The sequence below is a fragment of the Xenopus laevis genome, chromosome 8S, assembly GCF_017654675.1.
Source record: "Xenopus laevis strain J_2021 chromosome 8S, Xenopus_laevis_v10.1, whole genome shotgun sequence".
NCBI classification, from domain to species: domain Eukaryota; kingdom Metazoa; phylum Chordata; class Amphibia; order Anura; family Pipidae; genus Xenopus; species Xenopus laevis.
The window spans coordinates 12,540,254-12,562,210 of record NC_054386.1 but is presented as its reverse complement, the minus strand read 5'-3'; the positions used below and the strand labels follow the sequence as shown (position 1 = coordinate 12,562,210).

At 40.2% G+C, this 21,957-nt stretch overlaps 1 protein-coding gene across 6 annotated transcripts in view; it reads left to right on the top strand.

Annotated features, from left to right (window-relative positions):
* Positions 1-21,957, top strand: part of evl.S (Enah/Vasp-like S homeolog) — a 93,390-nt gene that overhangs the window by 19,040 nt on the left and 52,393 nt on the right. For 2 of the 6 annotated variants that reach the window (XM_041574353.1, XM_041574352.1), the window contains exons 1-2: positions 12,611-12,636; positions 20,267-20,435. In XM_041574353.1, the coding sequence (XP_041430287.1) occupies positions 12,626-12,636; positions 20,267-20,435 (180 nt within the window). In that variant the 5' untranslated portion in view covers positions 12,611-12,625. 6 annotated transcript variants of the gene reach the window in all.

Below are 21,957 nucleotides of genomic sequence, written 5' to 3'. Positions count from 1 at the left end.
AGTTTTAACTGGGATCTCTTGTGTCCCCATGTCAGGGCTCTGTAACTGATCACTGAGGAGATACAATATGTTGCCCTGTAGCGCTCGAGCACTTGCATTCAGGGCTTTAATAAAGTAGAGACCTCCAGCAATTCTGCAACATAGAAAGACAGTGTGCAAAGTCAGCAGCCTATGTAGCATGCAGTGCAATAAGGAACAGTATATATATATATTAGGGATGCACCAAATCCACTATTTTGGATTCAGCCGAACCCCCAAATCCTTAGCAAAAGATTTAGCTGAATACCGAATCCGACTTTGCATATGCAAATTAGGGGTGGGAAGGGGAAAATTTGCATATGCAAATTCGAATTTGGTTCTGCCAGGCAGAAGGATTCGGCTGAATCCGTATCCTGCTAAAAAATGGCCGAATCCTGGATTCGGTGCATCCCTAATATATATAGTGTAAACAGGTGCAACTCTTTCAGCTCCATTCTGCAAATACAAAGAGCTTCACCTATAGACAGCACTTTAAGTGCAGAAAACATTCTGCCTGTTATTTGCCCTTTGCACCTTGCCTCATGGTTGTAAACCATGCCTGTAATTGTCAATAGTTTTAGGGCAATTATATTTCCTGTTTGACTGTACTTTTAAGAAGATTGCCACAACTGTGGGACAAAAATCAACATGAGGTATATTTTTTGTGATGCTACTTTCTGACTGCCACTATATAAATGTAGGGTCCATTTCTATGAAAAAAGTACATTACTTTGGTACCCACTAAAGCCAATTTTAGACCTTCATGGTCAGAGCTGCATTATTTCTCATACTGTATGTTTCTCAATTATTCTGCTCATTGATTTTCATGTCAAACTGTTTGGCTTTGTATATGAGGCTGGTGGCTTGTGCTTGTTTTTAATTGTCAGAGAGAAAATAAAGAGTGTTATGTATAAAATATTATAGCCACAGATAATGTGCTGCTGGTACAAAAGCATAAAAAGAATGTAAAACAGAGCCCAGGAAGAATGTCCGGTTTCAAGCCCTGCTAGGAGAATTACAGGGTAGCAGATAATATCTGTTAACACTATTTATAACACACACGGCTGCCTCGGTGAAATGATTTTGCTGGAAGCCGGTCCAGTTGTGTAACATCAGTTATAACAGCTTTTCTTGGACCAGCAGGAAAAGGTCTCAAGCCGAGACTTCTTACCTGCGGCTGTTTAACGCTCTGCTGAAACTGCTAGAGGATTCTGAGGGCTAACAAGCAGCTGGCTGCCAATGTTGGGACTTCACAAGGAAATGGAGACCTTCAACTTAAATGTCTTTGTTCTACTGCATTTATCCCAGAGAGAGGTTTCCAAATGCCAGGTCTCCAGCTCTTATTATACTACAGCTTCCAGCATCCAAGGCTGACAAAGACTATTGGGCAATGTTGTAATACTTACATAGTTAAGTTGGGTTGAAAAAAAAGACCAGGTTCCAACAAGTTCAACCCCTCCAAATGAACCCCAGTGCACATGTATAAACTATACATCCCAAAATCTATAATAATTGTAGATTTTAGTGTCACAATCCTTGGAAAAAGATTTAGTTTAATAACAGCGGCAGAGACCCAGGTAAAATATCCAGTGATAAATTGTGTGTTGTAGTTTGTGTTTTTTCCAAAATATACAATAGGATGAAAGTCTCTAAGGAGCCTGTCAAAAAGGGCCCACGGTTTCTTGGATTAAGCCCCCAGTTCAAAAGGGTATATACGTCCAAAACCAAAAAAGTTATCCCAAAACTCTATAGCATATTAAAAATATGTTTTTATTCAAATCATGTTAAAAAGATAGGCATACAGACCACAAGGTATTCCGCCTTACTCGTTTCATACCCCCTGGTACTTAATTCTGGGCATTGGCTATACAGACCACAAGGTATTCCGCCTTACGCGTTTCATACCCCCTCATACTTAATTATAGGCATTGGCTATACAGACCACAAGGTATTCCGCCTTACGCGTTTCATACTCCCTCATACTTAATTATAGGCATTGGCTATACAGACCACAAGGTATTCCACTTTACGCGTTTCATATCCCCTGATATTTAATTATAGGCATTGGCTATACAGACCACAAGGTATTCCGCCTTACGCGTTTCATACTCCCTCATACTTAATTATAGGCATTGGCTATACAGACCACAAGGTATTCCGCCTTACGCGTTTCATACCCTCTGGTACTTAATTATAGGCATTGGCTATACAGACCACAAGGTATTCCGCCTTACGCGTTTTAAACCCCCTGGAACTTAATTATAGGCATTGGCTATACAGACCACATGGTATTCCGCCTTAAGCGTTTCATACCCCCTGGTACTCATATGAGACTAAACATGGAAAAACCAAAAAAGTTATCCCAAAAGTCTATATTATATAAAAAATATGTCTTTATTCAAAAATCATGTTAAAAAGATAGGCATACAGACCACATGGTATTCCGCCTTACGCTTTTCATACCCCCTGGTATGCGCGTAAGTCAGAATACCATGTGGTCTGCCCGCATCCGATGTCCGGGTTCCTTTTATAGACCCGCGCTGATCGACCCAGCCGACGATGTCACAAAAGTGGCGGGCGAACAGGGTTGTGGCTATAAAGCCGGAAGTCGGAGGCCGGCATTTGCAGGTGGTAGGTGGGGAGAGCAGGAGAAGAGTCACCCACGAAGAGGAGTGCGAGGTCGGCCCCAACCTGCGGATCCCGTGGGTATCAGGCCAGCCCGCACATCACTACTACACTTGTCACCAACTTTGCTTCATTTTGAAGCAGAACAATGATGTTTCCCATAAATGTTGCCTTTTTTGAGTTTAAATTGTCTTTTAATTTGGATACACATTTGATTTATTTTACTCCAAAACATCCACTGAAAGACCAGACCATCTCTGTGCGCTGTATTTGTGACATATATCCGCACATATGTGGTTTTTATTAAATAGTGCTTTTTGGTGCATAATACATCAAACACATTCTGGTAGTTGGACAGGAAGTATAAGCCGTAAATATCAGGACAGGCTGCAAATCAGCAGTGATAATGTCACATTTCTATTGTTTAGTTTAAATGCTTCTTAATGGGAACAGTGGACTGTTCCAACCATGGGAGAAACACACTAGAGAGAGAAATGAATGGAGGGGGAGATGACACTCAGACTAATCTGATCTTCCTGTGACGTTGGAACCCTGCTTCAAACCCCCAGTGTTGTTCTGGTGACCTTAACTGATGTAAAGTGCTTTGGGTTTCATGGGAATAAAGAGAAGCATAAATATCCCTATTATTATTTTCATTTAACAGGATGGGAAATAAAATCTATAATCTAAATCTCAAAATGAATTTGGCCTTGACATGCATAAACTCAGGAAATAGCAGCTAGCTATGAATACTTTCATTATTGTATAATTCAGCTTGTAAGGGACCATTCTGCTATAATCATTTTGTCTTTGCCTTGTGCAGAATCACAATATAGAAGCTGATTTATCAATTCTTGGTAATTCTTAAAACATTAACCGGGAATTTTATATATATCTATATCTATATATATATATATATATATATATATATATATATATATATATATATATATATATATATATATTTTTTTTTTAGATCTCGGTTTATCTTCTTTGCAGGAAAAAATTGCTTTATAGCGGAAAACTATTATTTAAATCCTTTTTCTTCAAGGTGATACTGCTCAGAGCAGTCAAACAAATTGGGGCAAATTCACTGAAGGGCGAATTTTCGCAAGCGACCACAATTTCTTTACCACTATGCTAATTCACTAAAATTCAAAGTTGCGTCTCAGCAGCTGAACGCTGGCGAATTTTCGCTAGCGTTACTTCAGCTGGACAAGCATTTCATAGTGAATTTTTGCTAGTGTTCATCTCTGCCTAGTGAAACTTTGCTAGAACTGTTGTGGTTAGGATAATTTGAATAGGGTGGGTACCTAAAAGTCGCATGGACGTCTTTATTACTAATCTTGGTGCAAATTCTTGAAGTGGCCAATAATTCCCTAGACATGAGCCCACCCTTAAACAAATGTTCCAAGCCCCTCAAACTAATATAAAAAAAAAGATTACACATAAATCTTTAAAGGGATACTGACATGGGGAAAAAAAATTTCTTCAAAATGAATCAGTTAATAGTGCTGCTCCAGCAGAATTCTGCACTGAAATCCATTTCTCAAAAGAGCAAACAGATTTTTTTATATTCAATTTTGAAATCTAACATGGGGCTAGACATATTGTCAATTTCCCAGCTGCCCCAAGTCATGTGACTATAAAGATAAATGCTTTTGAAGAACACAAAAACCGCAGTTTTCCGAAATTGCCTGAAGTTGACTCACAAGGAAACTTGGGGCGACTCCGGAAAAGGAAGTGCTCCAAATGCCATCTTATGCCGGCAATTTAGATTCTAGCTGGCGGGAGGCAGTTCGGGGAGATTAGTCGCCCAAAGAAGAGACGATTTATTCGCCGGGCAACTAAATCTACCCGAATCTGAGCGTGTGTCTCTGCCCTTAGGCTAAAGCAGCAGAAAACTGGAGAACAAGGACTTATTTGGGTAAAGAGCTTTTTCCAATGTCTTAGAAAAGTGCAATGTGGTGTGAGAAACACATGCTGGGAATTCCATCCCTGTGAGGATCGCAGGCAGCTGTTTAGATCTCTGCGAGGCCGTTATTAGATTGTATTCTACACACCCCAGGCCTGCTGTCAGAAATGCTCAGCTTCCAGTTATCGGCATAAACGTTAATGGTGAGAGGAAAAAAACAGTCACTGCAAAAAATACTCAAGTTTGTTTCCTCTGAATGAAACGTAGGCAGCTGGGAGTGTAAAAACATTGTGCTAATGTCACTGTAACAGCCAAGGTTTGCACTGGGGATCAGCAACAACAGCAAATGTTTAGATGATACTCATTGCTTTAGAGAAGGGTCTAATAGATCTGGTACATCTGATTGAACTAAACTGGTCACTTCAACAAACACATGCTCCCTAACTATATATACAGGTATAGGATCCCTTATCCGGAAACCCAATATCCAGAAAGCTCAGAATTACAGAATGGCTGTCTCCCATAGACTCCATTTTATCCAAATAATCCAAATTTTTAAAAATTATTTCCTTTTTCTCTGGTATAATAAAACAGTAGCTTGTACTTGATCCCAACTAAGATATAATTAATCCTTATTGGAAGCAAAACCAGCCTATTGGGTTTATTTAATGTTTAAGTGAATTTCTAGTAGACCTAAGGCATGAAGACCCAAATTATGGAAAGATCTGTTATCCGGAAAACCCCAGGTCCCAAGCATTCTGGATAACAGGTCCCATACCTATATATATATATATATATATATATATATATATATTATGTATATCTGTAGCATGTGTTACCTTAACCATCTTATGCCATTGGATATTACTACTGTTGAAGAAAAATATTCCTTATTTCCCAATGACATGGGAAATGTACAAAAGCATATGCCTAGGGTCTAGGGAATCAGAATTTTTAGGGAGTGGAGGGTTCCTTGAACACCCAAAGTGTGTCTTAGCATGTGCAGAATATATCATCTCCCTGCTAACCCACTAACTCAGCAATTATAACAGTCCTCTATGTGCTTCACTGAAGGACAAGCAGATTATATCCTGCACTGTCAATGTATTCCTGGCCGTATTCCAATTACCTGAAACATTAAATCATTGGTTGGTCTCAATGATCATCTTTTTACTGTGAGGGAAATTGTTAAAGGTTTATTTATAGAAGACCCATATTACAGGAACTCTGTATCGAGGTTTGCACGCACTCCCAGGAGCCTTCACTCCATTGCCGCCGTCTTGTGTCAATCTCAAGGATATTTAATGTGAGATAACTGATACTGTTATGCCAATTACTCTTGTTTGCCAATTACACTTGTTTATCTTGTGTGCCTTTCGTTCTCTCACATAAAGGAAACACCAGATTTCAGTGCATTGTATTGAGGGTTTCAGGTTAGTGTGGGATCACCAATATAACCCCATATGTTAGTGCAGGGACTCTCATTCATAATAGAGAGAAAGCAGGGAGACTGAGAGAGTGCTAAGGAGACCATTCTGTATGTTTATAGTAATTATATGAGATGAGAGGCCAAAAAAGCCCAAATATCGGCAAAATAGGTTGCCAAAAGTTTATGTGTGCACTGAATATTCTGTATCTGCATACTTGCCTGTACTGTGTATATGTTGGGATTTTTATGAAAAACTAAAATCATTAAATCATTAATCATCTGCTACTCCAGCAGAATTCTGCACTGAAACCCATTTCTCAAAAGAGCAAACAGATTTTTTTATATTCAATTTTGAAATCTGACATGGGGATAGACATTTTTTCAATTTCCTAGCTGCCCCTGGTCATGTGACTTGTGCCTGCACTTTAGGAGAGAAATGCTTTCTGGCAGGCTGCTGTTTTTCCTTCTCAATGTAACTGAATGTGTCTCATTGGGATATGGGTTTTTACTATTGAGTGCTGTTCTTAGATCTACCAGGCAGCTGTTATCTTCTGTTAGGGAGCTGCTATCTGGTTACCTTCCCATTGTTCTTTTGTTGGCTGCTGGGGGGGAAAAGGGAGGGGTTGATATCACTCCAACTTGCAGTACAACAGTAAAGAGTGATTGAAGTTTATCAGAGCACAAGTCACATGACTTGGGGCAGCTGGGAAATTGACAATATGTCTAGCCCCATGTCAGATTTCAAAATTGAATATAAAAAAATCTGTTTGCTCTTTTGAGAAATGGATTTCAGTGCAGAATTCTGCTGGAGCAGCACTATTAACGGATTCATTTTAAAAAAATGTTTTTTCCCCATGACAGTATCCCTTTAAGGCAATTAAAAGCCTAACACAAGCATCGCAGAGCTTATTTTGTCTCTACTAAGATGTGTCTGCTGTAGTCTTTACCATATACAACAGCCTTATGAAGCTTAGATTTTATCTTGTCCACAATACAGACGATGCGCATTTCTGAATTCCTGTAATGTATCGGTAAAAATTAAAATTTCTAGCTATGTGAACTTGTATAGCAAAAAATCATTTCTACCAGCACTTTCCACTCTCTCTTTGCACCCTTCAGCTTCTGCTTATAACACAGACCTTTCTCGTTGGCCACCCAGTTGGCCACTGTACATGGTCTGGCCTTTGCCCTAGAGCTAGTGAACTACCTGTACTCAGTTGGGCACAGTCACTAAAGGTCGAATTGTCGTCAGCGAACGCTTCGCCACACTTCTCGCCACTATGCCAGGCGCAAATTCGTTACCACTACGCTAATTGACTAAAATGTGAAGTTGCATGCTGGGTGCTGAACGCTGTCGACTTTTCGCTAGCGTTACTTCGGCAGTGCGAGCGTTTTGAAGCGAAATGGCTCTAGCATTCATTGCTGCCTAGCGAAACTTCATTAGTCCTCTAATGCTTAGGTCAATTTGAATAGTCGTATGGACGTCTTTATTTGAGATGTTAGTGCAAATGCTTGAAGTGGTCACTTTTTATTACAAATGTCCAAGGAACCTGAATAAAGACAAAAGAGATCCTCGCCCTAGACATGAGCCCACCCTAAAACGAATGTCCCATGCCCCTCAAATGTCTGGGGAAAAATGTTAACACAAAAAAGTTAAATAGTTAGGACTTTTGCAGGCAATCCTACTTTAATGCATTTCCAGCAGACATGATTCGAAGTCACTGACATAAGATTGAGGAGGATGTAGCTTCATTTTATCAGTTCTCCTGGTCTGAGGTGGCGAAGGAATCTCTGGCGGAATTTGCGGAGGCACGAACATTCCCCACAGCAAAAAGTCGTTTGGCGAGTACAACGCTAGCGATGGTCTCTTTCGCTAGCGTATTGTCGCCTGAGCCTGTTAGTGAATTGGCAATGTCCATGCAAATGTGATTTCTAGCGTCGGCCACTTCGTCCTTTAGTGAATCTGCCCCAGTGGCTTGGTGTAAGGAGCAAGGGATGAGTATAGTGTAGGGGATGGACTCAGAGGTAGCCAGGGTCTTCTCCCTCCAGCTTCACATTGTGCAGTTCTTGCCAGCTCCATTAATTCCCCTGATGTACTTGACAGTTTCAGTGAATGGTGGAAGTGGAATGGAATGAAAGGGAGAGAGCGGAGCACTTTATCAAAAGAGAAAAAAATGTGCTCCAATATGATTTAACAGGAGGAAATGGAAAATGTAAACGAATGCATTGTATAAAGGAGGGATTTGAAACTCCTGTCATTGTTTATGAACAGACATCTGTTATTTGGAGTTCTTGTGACCTGGGGTTTTCAGTATTAGTGGTTGTTCCATAATTAAGAGCAGCGTGCCTTAATAATTCCAACATTAAAAAAAAACAAAGACAAAAAAAATCCAGTAGGTTTGCTTTGGCACTAACACAGATGAATGTCGGTTTAGTTATAATCAAGTACAAGGTACTGTCTTATTACAGAGAAAAATCAAACTGGTGAAAACGTAGAACTGCTTGATTTAAAATCCCATCTATTACCATTAATCATAATACAAGTTTGGAATAAATACAGCATTCTTGATGAGCTTGGCTCAAAAGGAGTAGAGCTGCCATGAAAGCCAGTCCTGAGCTATTGAAGTGCCACTTTCTAAGGTATCGGCTGGGTTACTGGGGCTCATTTACAATGTCCCATGCAGTGTGAAAAGTGCAAAAATAGGTTGCAATCAGCCATTTTTTTGCACTTTGCAGTGTCACGGGGGTCTATCGGCTCCAGCCGAGAGTAGTCAGGACCAAGGAGGAAGCTCTAGGGTTAAAAGTCCGAAATCGCAGCACAGAAGGGTTCAGGCGAAAACGTTATCCAAATCCAGGCAAGAGTTCAAAGGCAGGCAGAATAGAATCAGAATCAAAGTTCAGGCAGGGGTCAAAATCCAGAAAACAGTCAATATATCAATATAGAGCACCCAGGAATAATAAACAAACAAATGCAATGCTTGGGCATTGAACGTGTGACCCGGATGGGTTTTAGCCGCAGCTACTCATGTGTAATCCATGGGCGCTATCTTGGATGCGGCGTCAGAGGGAACAGACGCTGCGGCTGCGGTAAGGAAAGTGCAATTTCAACACGATTCGCCATTTTTGTTAGCAGTATTTTTTCTCCAGTGTCATTGTGGCAGTTGCATCAACAAAATTGCTGCCTATGCATTAAATTGAACAAAGTTTTGCTTGTATTTGAACGCAAATTCAGTTGCCATGAAAATACCCCATAGTAGGCCTAAGCCTTTTTGAACTGCTAGGGCCTCTCTTCTCTTTTCTTTGCATTTACATGTGCCTGTGACACATTCCTCCCAAACAAAGATACCTGCTCTATCAAGCATGTCTGATCATTCCTGCATAATTGTCTTTTAATTACAGCACCCAGCAAAGCTAGAGGGTGGCAGCTGTTCTTCTTTTCCAAGGCTGCATTTGGCAATACGTCAGTGTGAGTTCAGCGCCTGTTCCTGGGAATGAACACTCCACCCTTGCTCTGCAGGTGCCTACCTTGTGCCTCTGTGTGTTTTGGGCATCAGTTGCTTCTAGAGTGACACAGGGTTTTCCTGTTGTGAAATTCAAATGAGGGAAAGTGTTTTTGGAAGTCAGTCACTAGTCATGGATGACTACATGTATAGTCATGGTGCCACATGTATCGGATCTAAGCCTGCGGAGAAACGTAGGTGAGAACATGGCCGCCATCAGGGGGCACTGGGGAACAAATGCCCCAGGCTCGATGGCTTCTATATGTTTAGGGGGGCCCGGCCATGCTGTGTTTCCTGGATTAGTTGGGCCCTCCTTGAACTGTCTGAGTAGGAGCCGATTTGCGATGAAGAAGGAGCCGAGTTGCGACAAAGAAGGAGCTGAGTTGCGACAAAAAGGAGCTGAGTTGCGCTGAAGCAGGAGCCGAGCCATGCGGAACACAATTTTTTGTGGGGCCCTGTCTGCTAACGGGATACTGTCATGGGGAAAAAAAAAATTTCAAAACGCATCAGTTAATAGTGCTACTCCAGCAGAATTCTGCACTGAAATCCATTTCTCAAAAGAGCAAACAGAATTTTTTTATATTCAATTTTGAAATCTGACATGGGGCTAGACATTTTGTCAATTTCCCAGCTGCCCCAGGTCATGTGACTTGTGCCTGCACTTTAGGAGAGAAATGCTTTCTGGTAAGCTGCTGCTCCACAGGCCGAGATCCACTACATGTGGCACTAGTCTAACATTTTCATTCATAGAAGAAATATATATACATTTAATACCAGGTGCAACATTTTCATTCATAGAAGAAATATATATATACATTTAATACTAGGAGCAACATTTGCTCCAGGTCTAGTAACCAACAGCAACCAGTTAGCAGTTTGCTTTTAAACACATGACCACTAAATGCTCCCTGCTGTGTGGTATTACTATTACATACGCTGTGTGCTGGCGCAAATGATAAAATGTGCAATCTTTTTTTCCCAATTGCGGACAAGTTGTGTTTGTATGCACAGAATACTGTTTACTGTACAATATATTACACCAAGGCTGCTTGCCCTTTGTTAGTCACTATGGAATACTGTAATATTAAGGGAAACACAGGATGTTTATACATCTAGGGGCCGATTCACTAAGCTCGAGTGAAGGATTCGAATGAAAAAAATTCGAATTTGTAAGTATTTTTTGGGTACTTCGACCATCGAATCGTTCGACTATTCGACCATTCGATAGTCGAAGTACTTTCCGTTTAAAAAAAACTTCGACCCCCTACTTCGGCAGCTAAAAGCTACCGAAGTCAATGTTAGCCTATGGGGAAGGTCCCCATAGGCTTGCCTGTGATTTTTTGATCGAAGGATTTTCCTTCGATCGTTGGATTAAAATCCTTCGAATCGTTCGATTTGAAGGATTTAATCGTTCGATCGAAGGAAAAATCCTTCGATCGAACGATCGCAGGATTTGCGCAAAATCGTTCGACTTCGATATTCGAAGTCGAACGATTTTAGTTCACAGTCGAATATTGAGGGTTAATTAACCCTCGATATGCGACTCTTGATGAATCGGCCCCTAATAGTTTAGCTTTCAATTGATCATTTTTGAAGCAGTGACATTTTACACTGTGTAACACAAACATGGAGCCGTCCGTGCCTGTGAACAGACCCTCATATGTGGGATATAAAAAATGTCTCACACGCTGCCCCCTGGCTACAGATATGAATCAAGCCATTACTTTCCTAATTATAGAAAGAGGTCAGCACATGATTTATCTGATTTGTGCCTCACGCCAACTAAATATGGCTGCTTAACCCTTCCCTGCCATGAAAAGAAATAGACTTATTCATAAAAAAAACAAACATACTAATGCAGATTCAATCCATTACAGTGTTAACAGGGCATTCATGAATATATATTTTATATATTTATATCATATATACTGCACTGACATGTTGATGGTATAGGTACTATATATTATTTTAATACAACGTGCCAAATAAATGTATACAGGTACGGACCTGCTATACAGAATGCTTGAGACCTGGGGTTTTCAGGATAATGGATCTTTCAGGGACCAGCAGGGCTGGAAAATGTTGGTTATATACAGTAAAGTCTTTGGAGCCCTTGGAAAGCCACTCAAGCAACCGAAATATTTTGCTAAATTGTTGTACTCTCTGAACATGAACATTTTCCTTTTTTAATCAAAGAGGAAATGTATTTCACACAAAAATCAGCACATTTCTACTAGATTTATTTTATACTCACTACGCAGATTATGATTTTATTTCATGACCTTAGTTCTACTAAAGTCATGGAACGTGTTAGCTGGTGTGATTGGCCACGGCCACTGCTTTGATTCTCTGGTTTCTCAGCACGTGACGCCTCATTTCATTGATCAGCGTTTAAGCTGGTCATATGTTTCCTACAATATTTGTTACTAGAATGACAATCTCGACCAATACCTTTGTAAAATGGATTTTGCTTGGTTGATCGATTAGACAAGTGACTTAAGTTCCCCATAGACGCAAAGATTTCTCTTTCCGAATGACTGATTTTAGCGAATCCTTCGAAATTATCGTGTGGTTAGTGGGATTCGAACGATCGTACATCTTACGATTTTTCGGCCGACATCTGTCAGGAAATTGATCGGCCAGGTTAAAAAATCTTTGCCGGTCCCAGTGCAATCTCTCTATGTTTGCAGGGCCAAGCAGGCAGCTCCCCTTTGTTTTCCTGCCAAATTGCTATTTTTGGTTGATGGACAATTCATACGATCTTTCCGAGATAATCGTGGTCTCACGATAACGATCGGATCTTTTAAAAATCTCAACATCTATAGCCAGTTTAAGGAATCTTTTTTCATACTGATGCTGAAACAAGTAGAAACCACTGCATTAATGAGGTAATTAAAGTGCTATTTTCACAGGAAGGTACAATATATGAAAAGAATTGTTTCGGTTCTTTGTACCAGAGTTTCTTAACCAATACCTACTTCCTGCTGTGTTTGCTTCGAACATCCTTTTCCTGTTTGGGTATAGCTGAACAGTACTCACTGCTCTTATGCTCAAAGAGCTTGTCCATACTGGAACCGTCACAGAACTCTGAGCAAAGTCTCACTTCAGCCCAATCAGTTCTGCTTCATATCATCAGCCATGGCAGCCAAGTAAGTACTGTACAGAGCAGCCAGTGCAACAGACAGACACCTACAGCTAGGACCATTTAGATGTACAACTTTTTTTGCCCCCCCCCAATTTTTTATTAATAGTGATGGGTGAATTTATTCCCCAGGCTTGGAAATTTACGGATTTTGCAGTCGGCCAATGTTTTCACGAAACTGCTCTTAAAATATCTCCATGGGAAAATTCGCTGCAACAAAAAAACAGTCGCTCGTCAAATTCGTCACAAGTCGAAATTATTCGGACGCCCATTGACTTCATGCATTTGGACAAGAGAGTCAAGGGTATAAAAATTGTCTCTCGTGTCAAAAATGTTGTTGCGTCAAAATAATTTTGAGGCCCATTGACTTCAATGCATTTCGCAGATGTTCCGCAACTTTTTTCAGAGTTTTCGCGAATTTCTCAGCGAATAAGAATTTCTTATTAATATAGGGGAAACAGGTTTGCATATCAAAAGCCAAGCAGGGACATAAGCACCGATTAGGGAAGAGCACAGTGCCAGGAATGTTGTTTTGTTTACTATTCACCACGCAAGTGGATATGGAACAAACCTTGTATTTCTATTCGTCATCCAGAGAAAGGGGCGTAGGTGGTGGGGAGTGGGGCTGGTGCATCATATTGGTTTGTACTAGCACCCAGTGATTGCTTTGGAGTCCAAAAATATATGGAATTGACTTTACAAAAATGTAAAATTGTATGCAATCTTTTTGTTCAACCCACTGAATTAAAGCTGAAAGTCTGTAGTTCAACTGCATCTGAGTTGTTTCATTTAAAATTCATTGTGGTAATGTACAGAACAAAAATTAGAAAAAAGTTGTCTCTGTCCAAATATTTTCGAAAGGGTTACCACCTTCAGAGAAAAAAATCCAGCCTTTCTATCCTTGTAATCTCTCTTGATTTGCTCTCAATCCAGACAGCACACGTTATTGAGATTGGTGGAATTATGTGTAAAAATAGCATTTGCACTCTTTGATTTTCAAATATCTTGGTTTGATGAATATCTGATTGTTTTAAAGAAAATAAATAAATATATATATTTGTCAGCTGAATGAGATTTATTGTGCAAATACAGTACTTCCTTCTTTAAGGGTCAGTGCAATACAGCAAGGCAAGAGTTCGGCTCTTCTCTTAGTTTTGGGTTACTTAATACTAGGGCTGCACCGAATCCTCTTTGTGATAGATTTGGCCAAATACCAAACCGAATCTGAATCCTAATTTGCATATGCAAATTAGGGGTGGGAAGAGGAAAACATTTTTCACTTCCTTCTTTTGTTACAAAAAGTAACACGATTTCCCTCTTCACCCCTAATTTGCATATGCATATGGCCTTTTTAAGCAGGATTTGGATTCGGCTGAATCCTTCTGCCCGGACGAATCCGAATGCTGCTGAAAAAGGCCAAATACCGAACCGAATCCTGGTGCACCAAATGTTAGGCATGTTAGGCACCCCCTAGTGAATGATTTGGTGTTGATTTTATGTCTGTAATGGTTCATCCTGGTGCACGATTTTTGTCCTGTTCACTACACAGAACTGGAGTAAGAGAGAAATAGGTGGAGAGATACAATAAGAAGATGATATTGAACCATGACGATTAGTATCCAATCCTCTGTATTTAGGGGAGAGAGCTATTTCCATTCAGCAAGCCACTTGGCAAGACCACGAACTGCAAGGTTGGAAACATATTTTAGAAACTTTTAAGTACGGAACTGTTACAGATATCATTTTCACTCATTAGTGAGGCATAATAATAAGCATTATGACATTGCCTTTTGACTGTAGAAAATGTTCACCATGCAAAACTCACTAGTTTTATAAGCCTAAGGATCAAATCAAGGGTCAATGTCAGGATTGCTGGTAACTTTCCATGAAGATCAAGTTCCTCTCCGGTTTCTCAGGGCTGGCACCATATGCAACACATCCTGGCCAAGTATGAATAGTGTTGTCAGTGTTTACAGCTAGTACTGCCCAATGGTACTGCCTGCCAGGGTATTACTTCTTTAGCAACAGCAGGTTTGTCAATAACTTCTAAACATTTCTCATCATCCTTTAGGGCTAGAGAGTAAGAGCCTAAAACAGCTTTGCTGTGGTGCTGATAATGTATAGTTACAACTTAGCCCATCACATTTTTGTATTATGATGTCTTATATCTTTAACCTTTTAGTACCAAGTTACTCGTATTCCAACCACCCTTTAACAAGCTGCAAATATTAATCACACTTTAGTCTTATTTTGACCCTTGTACTGTGTGATGTTTTTGGGTGGTATCAGCATAACTCAAAAACTAAAATTCCCATGCACCCACAACAGGACAGTTTTCCTGATGGGAAATGTTATCGGTCACTTTTGAAATCATAAATAATAATAATAAATAATGGCAACCTTGCATGGCTAACACTAAGGGGCCGATTCACTAACTTCGAGTGAAGGATTCGAGGTAAAAAAACTTCGAATTTCGAAGTGTTTTTTGGGCTACTTCGACCTTCGACTTCGACTACGACTTTGAATCGAAGGATTCGAACTAAAAATCGTTCGACTATTCGACCATTCGATAGTCGAAGTACTGTCTCTTTAAGAAAAAACTTCGACCCCCTAGTTCGCCATCTAAAAGCTACCGAAGGATATTCCTTCGATTGTTGGATTAAAATTCTTCGAATCGTTCGATTCGAAGGATTTTATCGCTCGATCGAAGGAATAATCCTTTGATCGTTCGATCGCACTATTTGCGCTAAAAACCTTCGACTTCGATTTTTTGGATCGAAGGATATTCCTTCGATCGTTGGATTAAAATCATTCGAATCGTTCGATTCGAAGGATTTTATCGTTCGAGCGAAGGAATAATCCTTTGATCGTTCGATCGCATTTGCGCTAAAAACCTTCGACTTCGATATTCGAAGTCGAAGGATTTTAATTTCCAGTCGAATATCGAGGGTTAATTAACCCTCGATATTCGACATTTGTGAATCGGCCCCCTAAGACGCTATTTTATATATACCCTGTTGCCTAATTGCTAGTAAATAATTACATATATTATGCTTGCTGGTTTATGAAATCTGACAGAGGGAGCATTGACATTTTTGGGTGAGTTGTTGAAAAACAGAAGTCTGGGCGATGATCCTGGAAATAGTTTGGAGAGTGTGGTCTGGCCCTGAGAGAACGGGTATTTGGTCACTGGCAATGTCCCAAAACACTGTTTTTACTGAATTTCTAAATAAGATTTTATAAAATGGTCACGTGAAAGCTAAAGCGGAGAGCTGACAGCACAAAAAATGAGCAGATACAGGAAGGAACCAACCCACTGGCATGATTTCTCCAACACATCATTTTGGAGCTGAAGGCAGCAGAATATATTGCAAAATATAACAGCAGTCAATTCCTGGTGATTCATGGTAAATGAGACTGAGCTAGCCTTGCTGATTTTTGAATTAGAAATAAATAACAAATGAAATATAGAAGTGATACTTATAAAGGAAATGCTCCCATCACATGGGGGCAGATTTACTAAAGGGCGAAGTGGCAAACACTGGCAACAATTCGCCAGCGCTACTGCCCACAGGGGGTTTGCAAATTTACTAAGGGGCGCAGGCGCCAATTCGCTAGCGAAAGAGACAGGCGCTAGCGCTCATTTGCACTCGCCAGGTGACAATTCGCTCTGACAAATGGACGTTACTCCGCAAATTCACTAAAATGCGGATTTTACTGAACGTTACCTATTTCGCCAGCTCAGACCAGGTGAAGTGCAATGGAGTGCATAGATCTTCCTAAATCTTCTGTCACTTCCTCATATTGGAAAAAGCATCAAAGTTCAAAAAACGCTGGCGTCTTTTCCTTTTTTCAGAGTGATAGCCTGCAAAAGTCCTAACATTTTTTAACATATGGAACACTACAGTGGGCTCATGTGTAGGGCATTATAACAACTCTCTTGTCTTTAGAAAGGTTCCCTGGACTTGTGTAATTAACAGTGGAAATGTAAAGTATTTGCTGCAACATAAAACATAAAGACGTCGATTCAACTTTAACTTTTCCGCTGTATGCAAATTAACCGGAGCACAAGACCTCTAGCGAATTTGCGATAGGCAGAAATTAAATCTAGCGCATCTTCGTTTTCAATTGCCGAAATAACGCTAGCGAAAAGTCGCCAGCGTTCAACGCCCACGTCGAAACTCTGCATTTTAGTGAATTAGCGTTGTCTGAGCGAATTTTCACCTGGCGAAGTGTAGCGTAGGGTTGCCACCTGTCCGGTTTTGACCCGGACAGCCCGGTATTTTGAGGGGCTGCCCAGGTCTATACTTCCTGCCCGGTTTTCCAAATAAGGAAAACCGGGCGGGGTTCCCTTGATTGACACGGCGACCGGCCAATCGCTGATCGCCGCGTCATAACCCCGTCACAGACACGCCCACTGACGCCACGGACCCCCCCCTGGACGGTCTCAGCCAGACATAAAGGTGGCAACCCTAGTCTAGCGATGGGTGCGAAGCAGTCGCTGTCGACTTTTTGCCAATTAGTGAATCTGCCCCCAAGTTGGAAAGTTTTCTCTATGTGCTTATATCATCTATATATCATTGCTTATATCATCTATCCCTGTGGAAACCTAATCTGAACCCCACAACACTGCACTGGTTAGACACTCTCATGGTTTCTAGACTTTGATTTTGGTGGGGGAGCTGAACCAGCAAACAGACTGTTGTTTATTGAACAGTAACTAATGAAAGCAGTTAATATACACTTTACTTTAAATGTCAATTATAGCACACCACAAGAAATATAAGTAATTAAAGAATAACTTGCCGTTGTGCTCCTAGGCCTTTTTCTGAATGTCTCACTAGCAAATGGGCCTGCTCACATAAACACTCCGTATTTTTCTGCTGTGCACTGAACACATCCCTAATTCATTTATTTACTTATTGCCGGGTCTCTAAGACCACTGTGTATTCTGTAAGAGGGATCAAGCTACTCATCCTAATCAGCTCTTTATCTAAGGATATCTTCACATTCTCCTATACATTCAACTTACCAGATTTAAAAACATATAACCTATTCAGATTTAAAAAGAGTGGGGGAGCAACACAAGCAAGGAAAATGTTCCTGAATGGCGCCAAATAAGGGTTGTGATTGGCTATTGGTAGCCCCTATGTGGACTTGCAGCCTACAGGCAGTACAGCTGGCTTTTATAGAACCAAAACCTGCCTCCAAGCCTGAAATTTAAAAATAAGCTCCTGCTTTGAGGCCACTGGGAGCAACATCCAAGGGGTTGGAGAGCAACATGTTACTCACGAGCTACTGGTTGGGGATCACTGACTAAGAACTTTAAAGAGCTGTCCCAGAATTAACAACAATGGTACTTAGTATATTCAGTATCTATCTATCTACCTTGTAAATTACATATGCACATGTCTGTGTATGAATTAGGAGTAAGTTCACTAATTACCATATGCACTTATATGAATTTTGCATTAGCAAAGCATAACATATATGGTTACATGTTGGTTACAAATTTAATTTAGATCATATTTTTTAAGTCTGGAGCTTTCATTTGCTTTGGAAAAGTGTTGCAACCTGACACAAATCAAGGAAAAAAAAACCCAGTGTGCAGGGACCTTATAGAAGCTTTAAGAGTGATATTCTGAGACAATTTGCAGTGGGTTTTCATTTTTTATTATTTGTGGTTTTTGAGTTATTTAGCTATTTATTCAGCCAATAACGTAACTGGAGGGGGGCGGGCCCTGGTGCGGGACGTGCAGCTGGGCCCGCCCCCCTCCATACCAGATTATCTGCTCCAAAATCGGCCGTTGTGGCCGGAAATCGGCCCAATTGCACCCCCTGCTCCCCCGGTAGTTCCTCCACTGTATTCAGAAGCTCTCCGGTTTACAGTTTTGGCAAATTGAATTAATTTGAATAAGAGACTGGAATATGAATAGGAGAGGCCTGAATAGAAAGATGAGTAATAAAAACTACAATAGCAAAAAATGTGTAGCTTCACAGAGCATTTGTTTTTAGAAGGGGTCAGTGACCCCTATTCGAAAGCTGGAAAGAGTTAGAAGAAAAAGGCAAATAATTATAAAAGTATAAAACATAAATAATGAGGACCAGTTGAAAAGTTGCTTAGAAATAGCCATTCTAAAAGTTAACTTAAAGGGGAACCACCCCTTTTAACAGTAGAGGAACTTTCCCTTGCTTGTGTACAGTGCCATGCCTGAATAAGACTACAGTGGGAGTATGGACTCAGGGACAGCAGAGGGTGCTGCGTTTCTTTCACTGAATTTAACACTCTGTTGTAAAGGACAGTCAGGCCAGTTATATTTGTATGTACAGTATATTTTCATTGTTTTTATTTTTATTGTAATTATTATCCTTCATTTATAGAGAGCTGACAAACTACACAGCACAGAATTGTTAATTCACATCTGCCCCAGCTGAACTTTATCTTCAGTCTTTATAACTGTCACACACACCCACTAGGGTCAGTTTTATTTGTTGCATTTGACATATTGTGTGTACTCTAAAGTGGTTATTGTGTTAAGAACATGATAATTTTGTATTTTAGGGCAAAAACCAGAATTCTCACACGCAGCAACTGTGTCCACTTCCCGTGTGTCCCCAAGCCACAGCTACTTTATTTAACAAAATATAAATAATATTGAAGAGCTTTATTTTAAAGGAAAACTATACCCCCAAACAATGTAGGTCTCTATAAAAAGATATTGCATAAAACAGCTCATGTGTAAAACCCTGCTTCATGTAAATAAACCATATTCATAATAATATACTTTTCTAGTAGTATGTGCCATTGGGTAATCATAAATAGAAAATTGCCATTTTCCCCTGGGATCGTAGGATTCACGGTGCACACAAACATACCAACAAACCATACTTGTAGGTCACATGAGCCAATTAACAGACAGAGTTCTGTCTTTTGCTTCAACACTACTTCCTGTTACAGTTAGAGCTGCAGTATTTCTGGCCAGGTGATCTCTGAGGCAGCACACAGACCATCACGAAATGGTGGCTCAAGGCAAGAGATGTAAAAGGGCAAGATTTATTTAAATATATATTCCAGTTTGGTAAGATTCTATGCCACTTAATATGATATAAACTATTTGTTGCTTAAGTGTATGTTTTGGGGGTATAGTTTTCCTTTAAGGTAGCAGAAAAATTGTCACTGCATTGGCTGGAAATGTCAGTAGTGTGCACTACATAGAACTTCAGTGTGTACTTGACTGGAAGCTATAGCCAAAATCACGAATTATGTAATATGAAGTGTTCTGCTGTATTCAGAAGATTGTTTATATACAAGGTTCAAGGTCTGTTTTTCTCCTCATCTCCTGTTACTCAGCATGGTGTTTCCCTTCTTGTGCCTTGAGAAACACCGCTTGCAATATCAGATATCATGGGGGTATATGGGTTTCGAATATCATATAATAATGCTAGTAATTTCTGATTAAATACCTGTACTATATGGAATAATGTTGTGATTGTTTTCAGCTGTCTGCTTTTGTACCATTTGTATGATGAGAAGTGCAAATGATAGCTGCTGGCTGGAAATTACTAATACAGAATCCCCTCCCCAACCCAATCTTAATAGCATAATCCTGAATACATCTTTCTCTCTTCTTTTACAGTGAACAGAGTATCTGCCAAGCGAGAGCTTCCGTTATGATCTATGATGACACCAGTAAAAAATGGGTGCCAATCAAGCCAGGCCAGCAGGGGTTCAGCAGGATTAATATATATCACAACACTGCCAATAATACCTTTAGAGTAGTCGGTGTTAAACTTCAGGATCAGCAAGTAAGTACCTGTAGGTTTTCTAAACACTTTCGCTGCAGGATAACTCCTATGTACTAATGATATCTTTATTTCAGTTATTTATTTTAAATATACGGCAAGTTGGTCTGTGAATGTGCAATACTGCAGCTGCGTAGGGGCCTTCTGGTTGGGTCAGAAAAGGGGTTATTGAGACACATTAAAAAAAATGGACATTCTCTATGTTAGGCGAAGAGCCTCAGTTTAAGATATATCAGAGGACCAGCATGAACAATACCAATTATGGAAAAATTTAAATTCTGGGAAAATATAATTTTGGAATTTTGGAACCTAATTCTAAAGATGTGAATTGAGGGAAAAAGCAAAATCCAGGAGTAAAAGGCTTCATTTCATTATATGCACCCCTATGATTAGTTTGTCACAGTGATGTGAGTGCTGCACAGGGGTGTAACTACAGAGGAAGCAGACCCTGCGACTGTAGGGGGCTCAGAAGGTATAAGGGGGCCCAGAAGGTATAAGGGGGCCCAAATAAAGAACAATTTTAACATATATTGGTAAAGCAGCACTGGATATGTTGGGGGCCCTAAATTAATTTAATTTGCTGTAAGGATGCACCCAATCCAGGATTCGGTTCGGGATTTGGCCTTTTTCAGCAGTATTCGGATTCGGCCGAATCCTTCTGTCCGGCCGAACCGAATCCAAATTTGCATATGCAAATTAGGGGCGGGGAGGGAAATCGAGTGACTTTTTGTCACAAAACAAGGAAGTAAAAAATGTTTTCCCCTTCCCACCACTAATTTGCATATGCAAATTAGGATTTGGTTCTGTATTTGGCCAAATCCAAAATAGTGGATTCAGTGCATCCCTAATTTGCTGTGGGGCCCAGTAAATCTAGTTACACCACTGGCATACCTCTCAACTGTCCCGTTTGTAGAGGGACAGTCCCTCTTTTGACCGCTCAACCAGCAGTCCCTCGTTTGTACTGGAAAGTTCAGATTTTCTCTGCACTGAACAGGCAGAAAAAGAAACAATGTTTCTAACTTAATTGGCTTTTGGCAGAGAGCCCTGAACAGCCACAGCTGCAGATAAGATACGTTTGTTACAATTTCGAGATCAGCAAATAAGTAATTGTAACAATATAGGATAACAGGTCCCTTCGGAGAAGTTAGACTCACAGCTTAAAGGGCAATTCACCTTCATTAGCAAAACTGTAATAACTGAAAAAAAAACACAGAAATATGATCAAACTTTCATAACCTGCCAAATTTCCTAAAATGAACATGGTAATTAGGGGATGTGGCCACAGACATGGGCATGGTCAAAATTCGCCGCACTTCGCGTGGCAACTTTTTTTTACCTCTTTTTATTCCCAAAATGTTGGGAGGTATGCACTGGTGCTGCATGTAATATATGTAATGCTTGGGGCAGATTAACAGAGTTTTTTTTTTAAATATCAGGCAGGAGGCTGCTGGTAATTGCCAGAATGGACAGCCCTGTCTTCTGCTAAGGAGGTAATTAACTAAATTCAATATTATCAGTGACAACA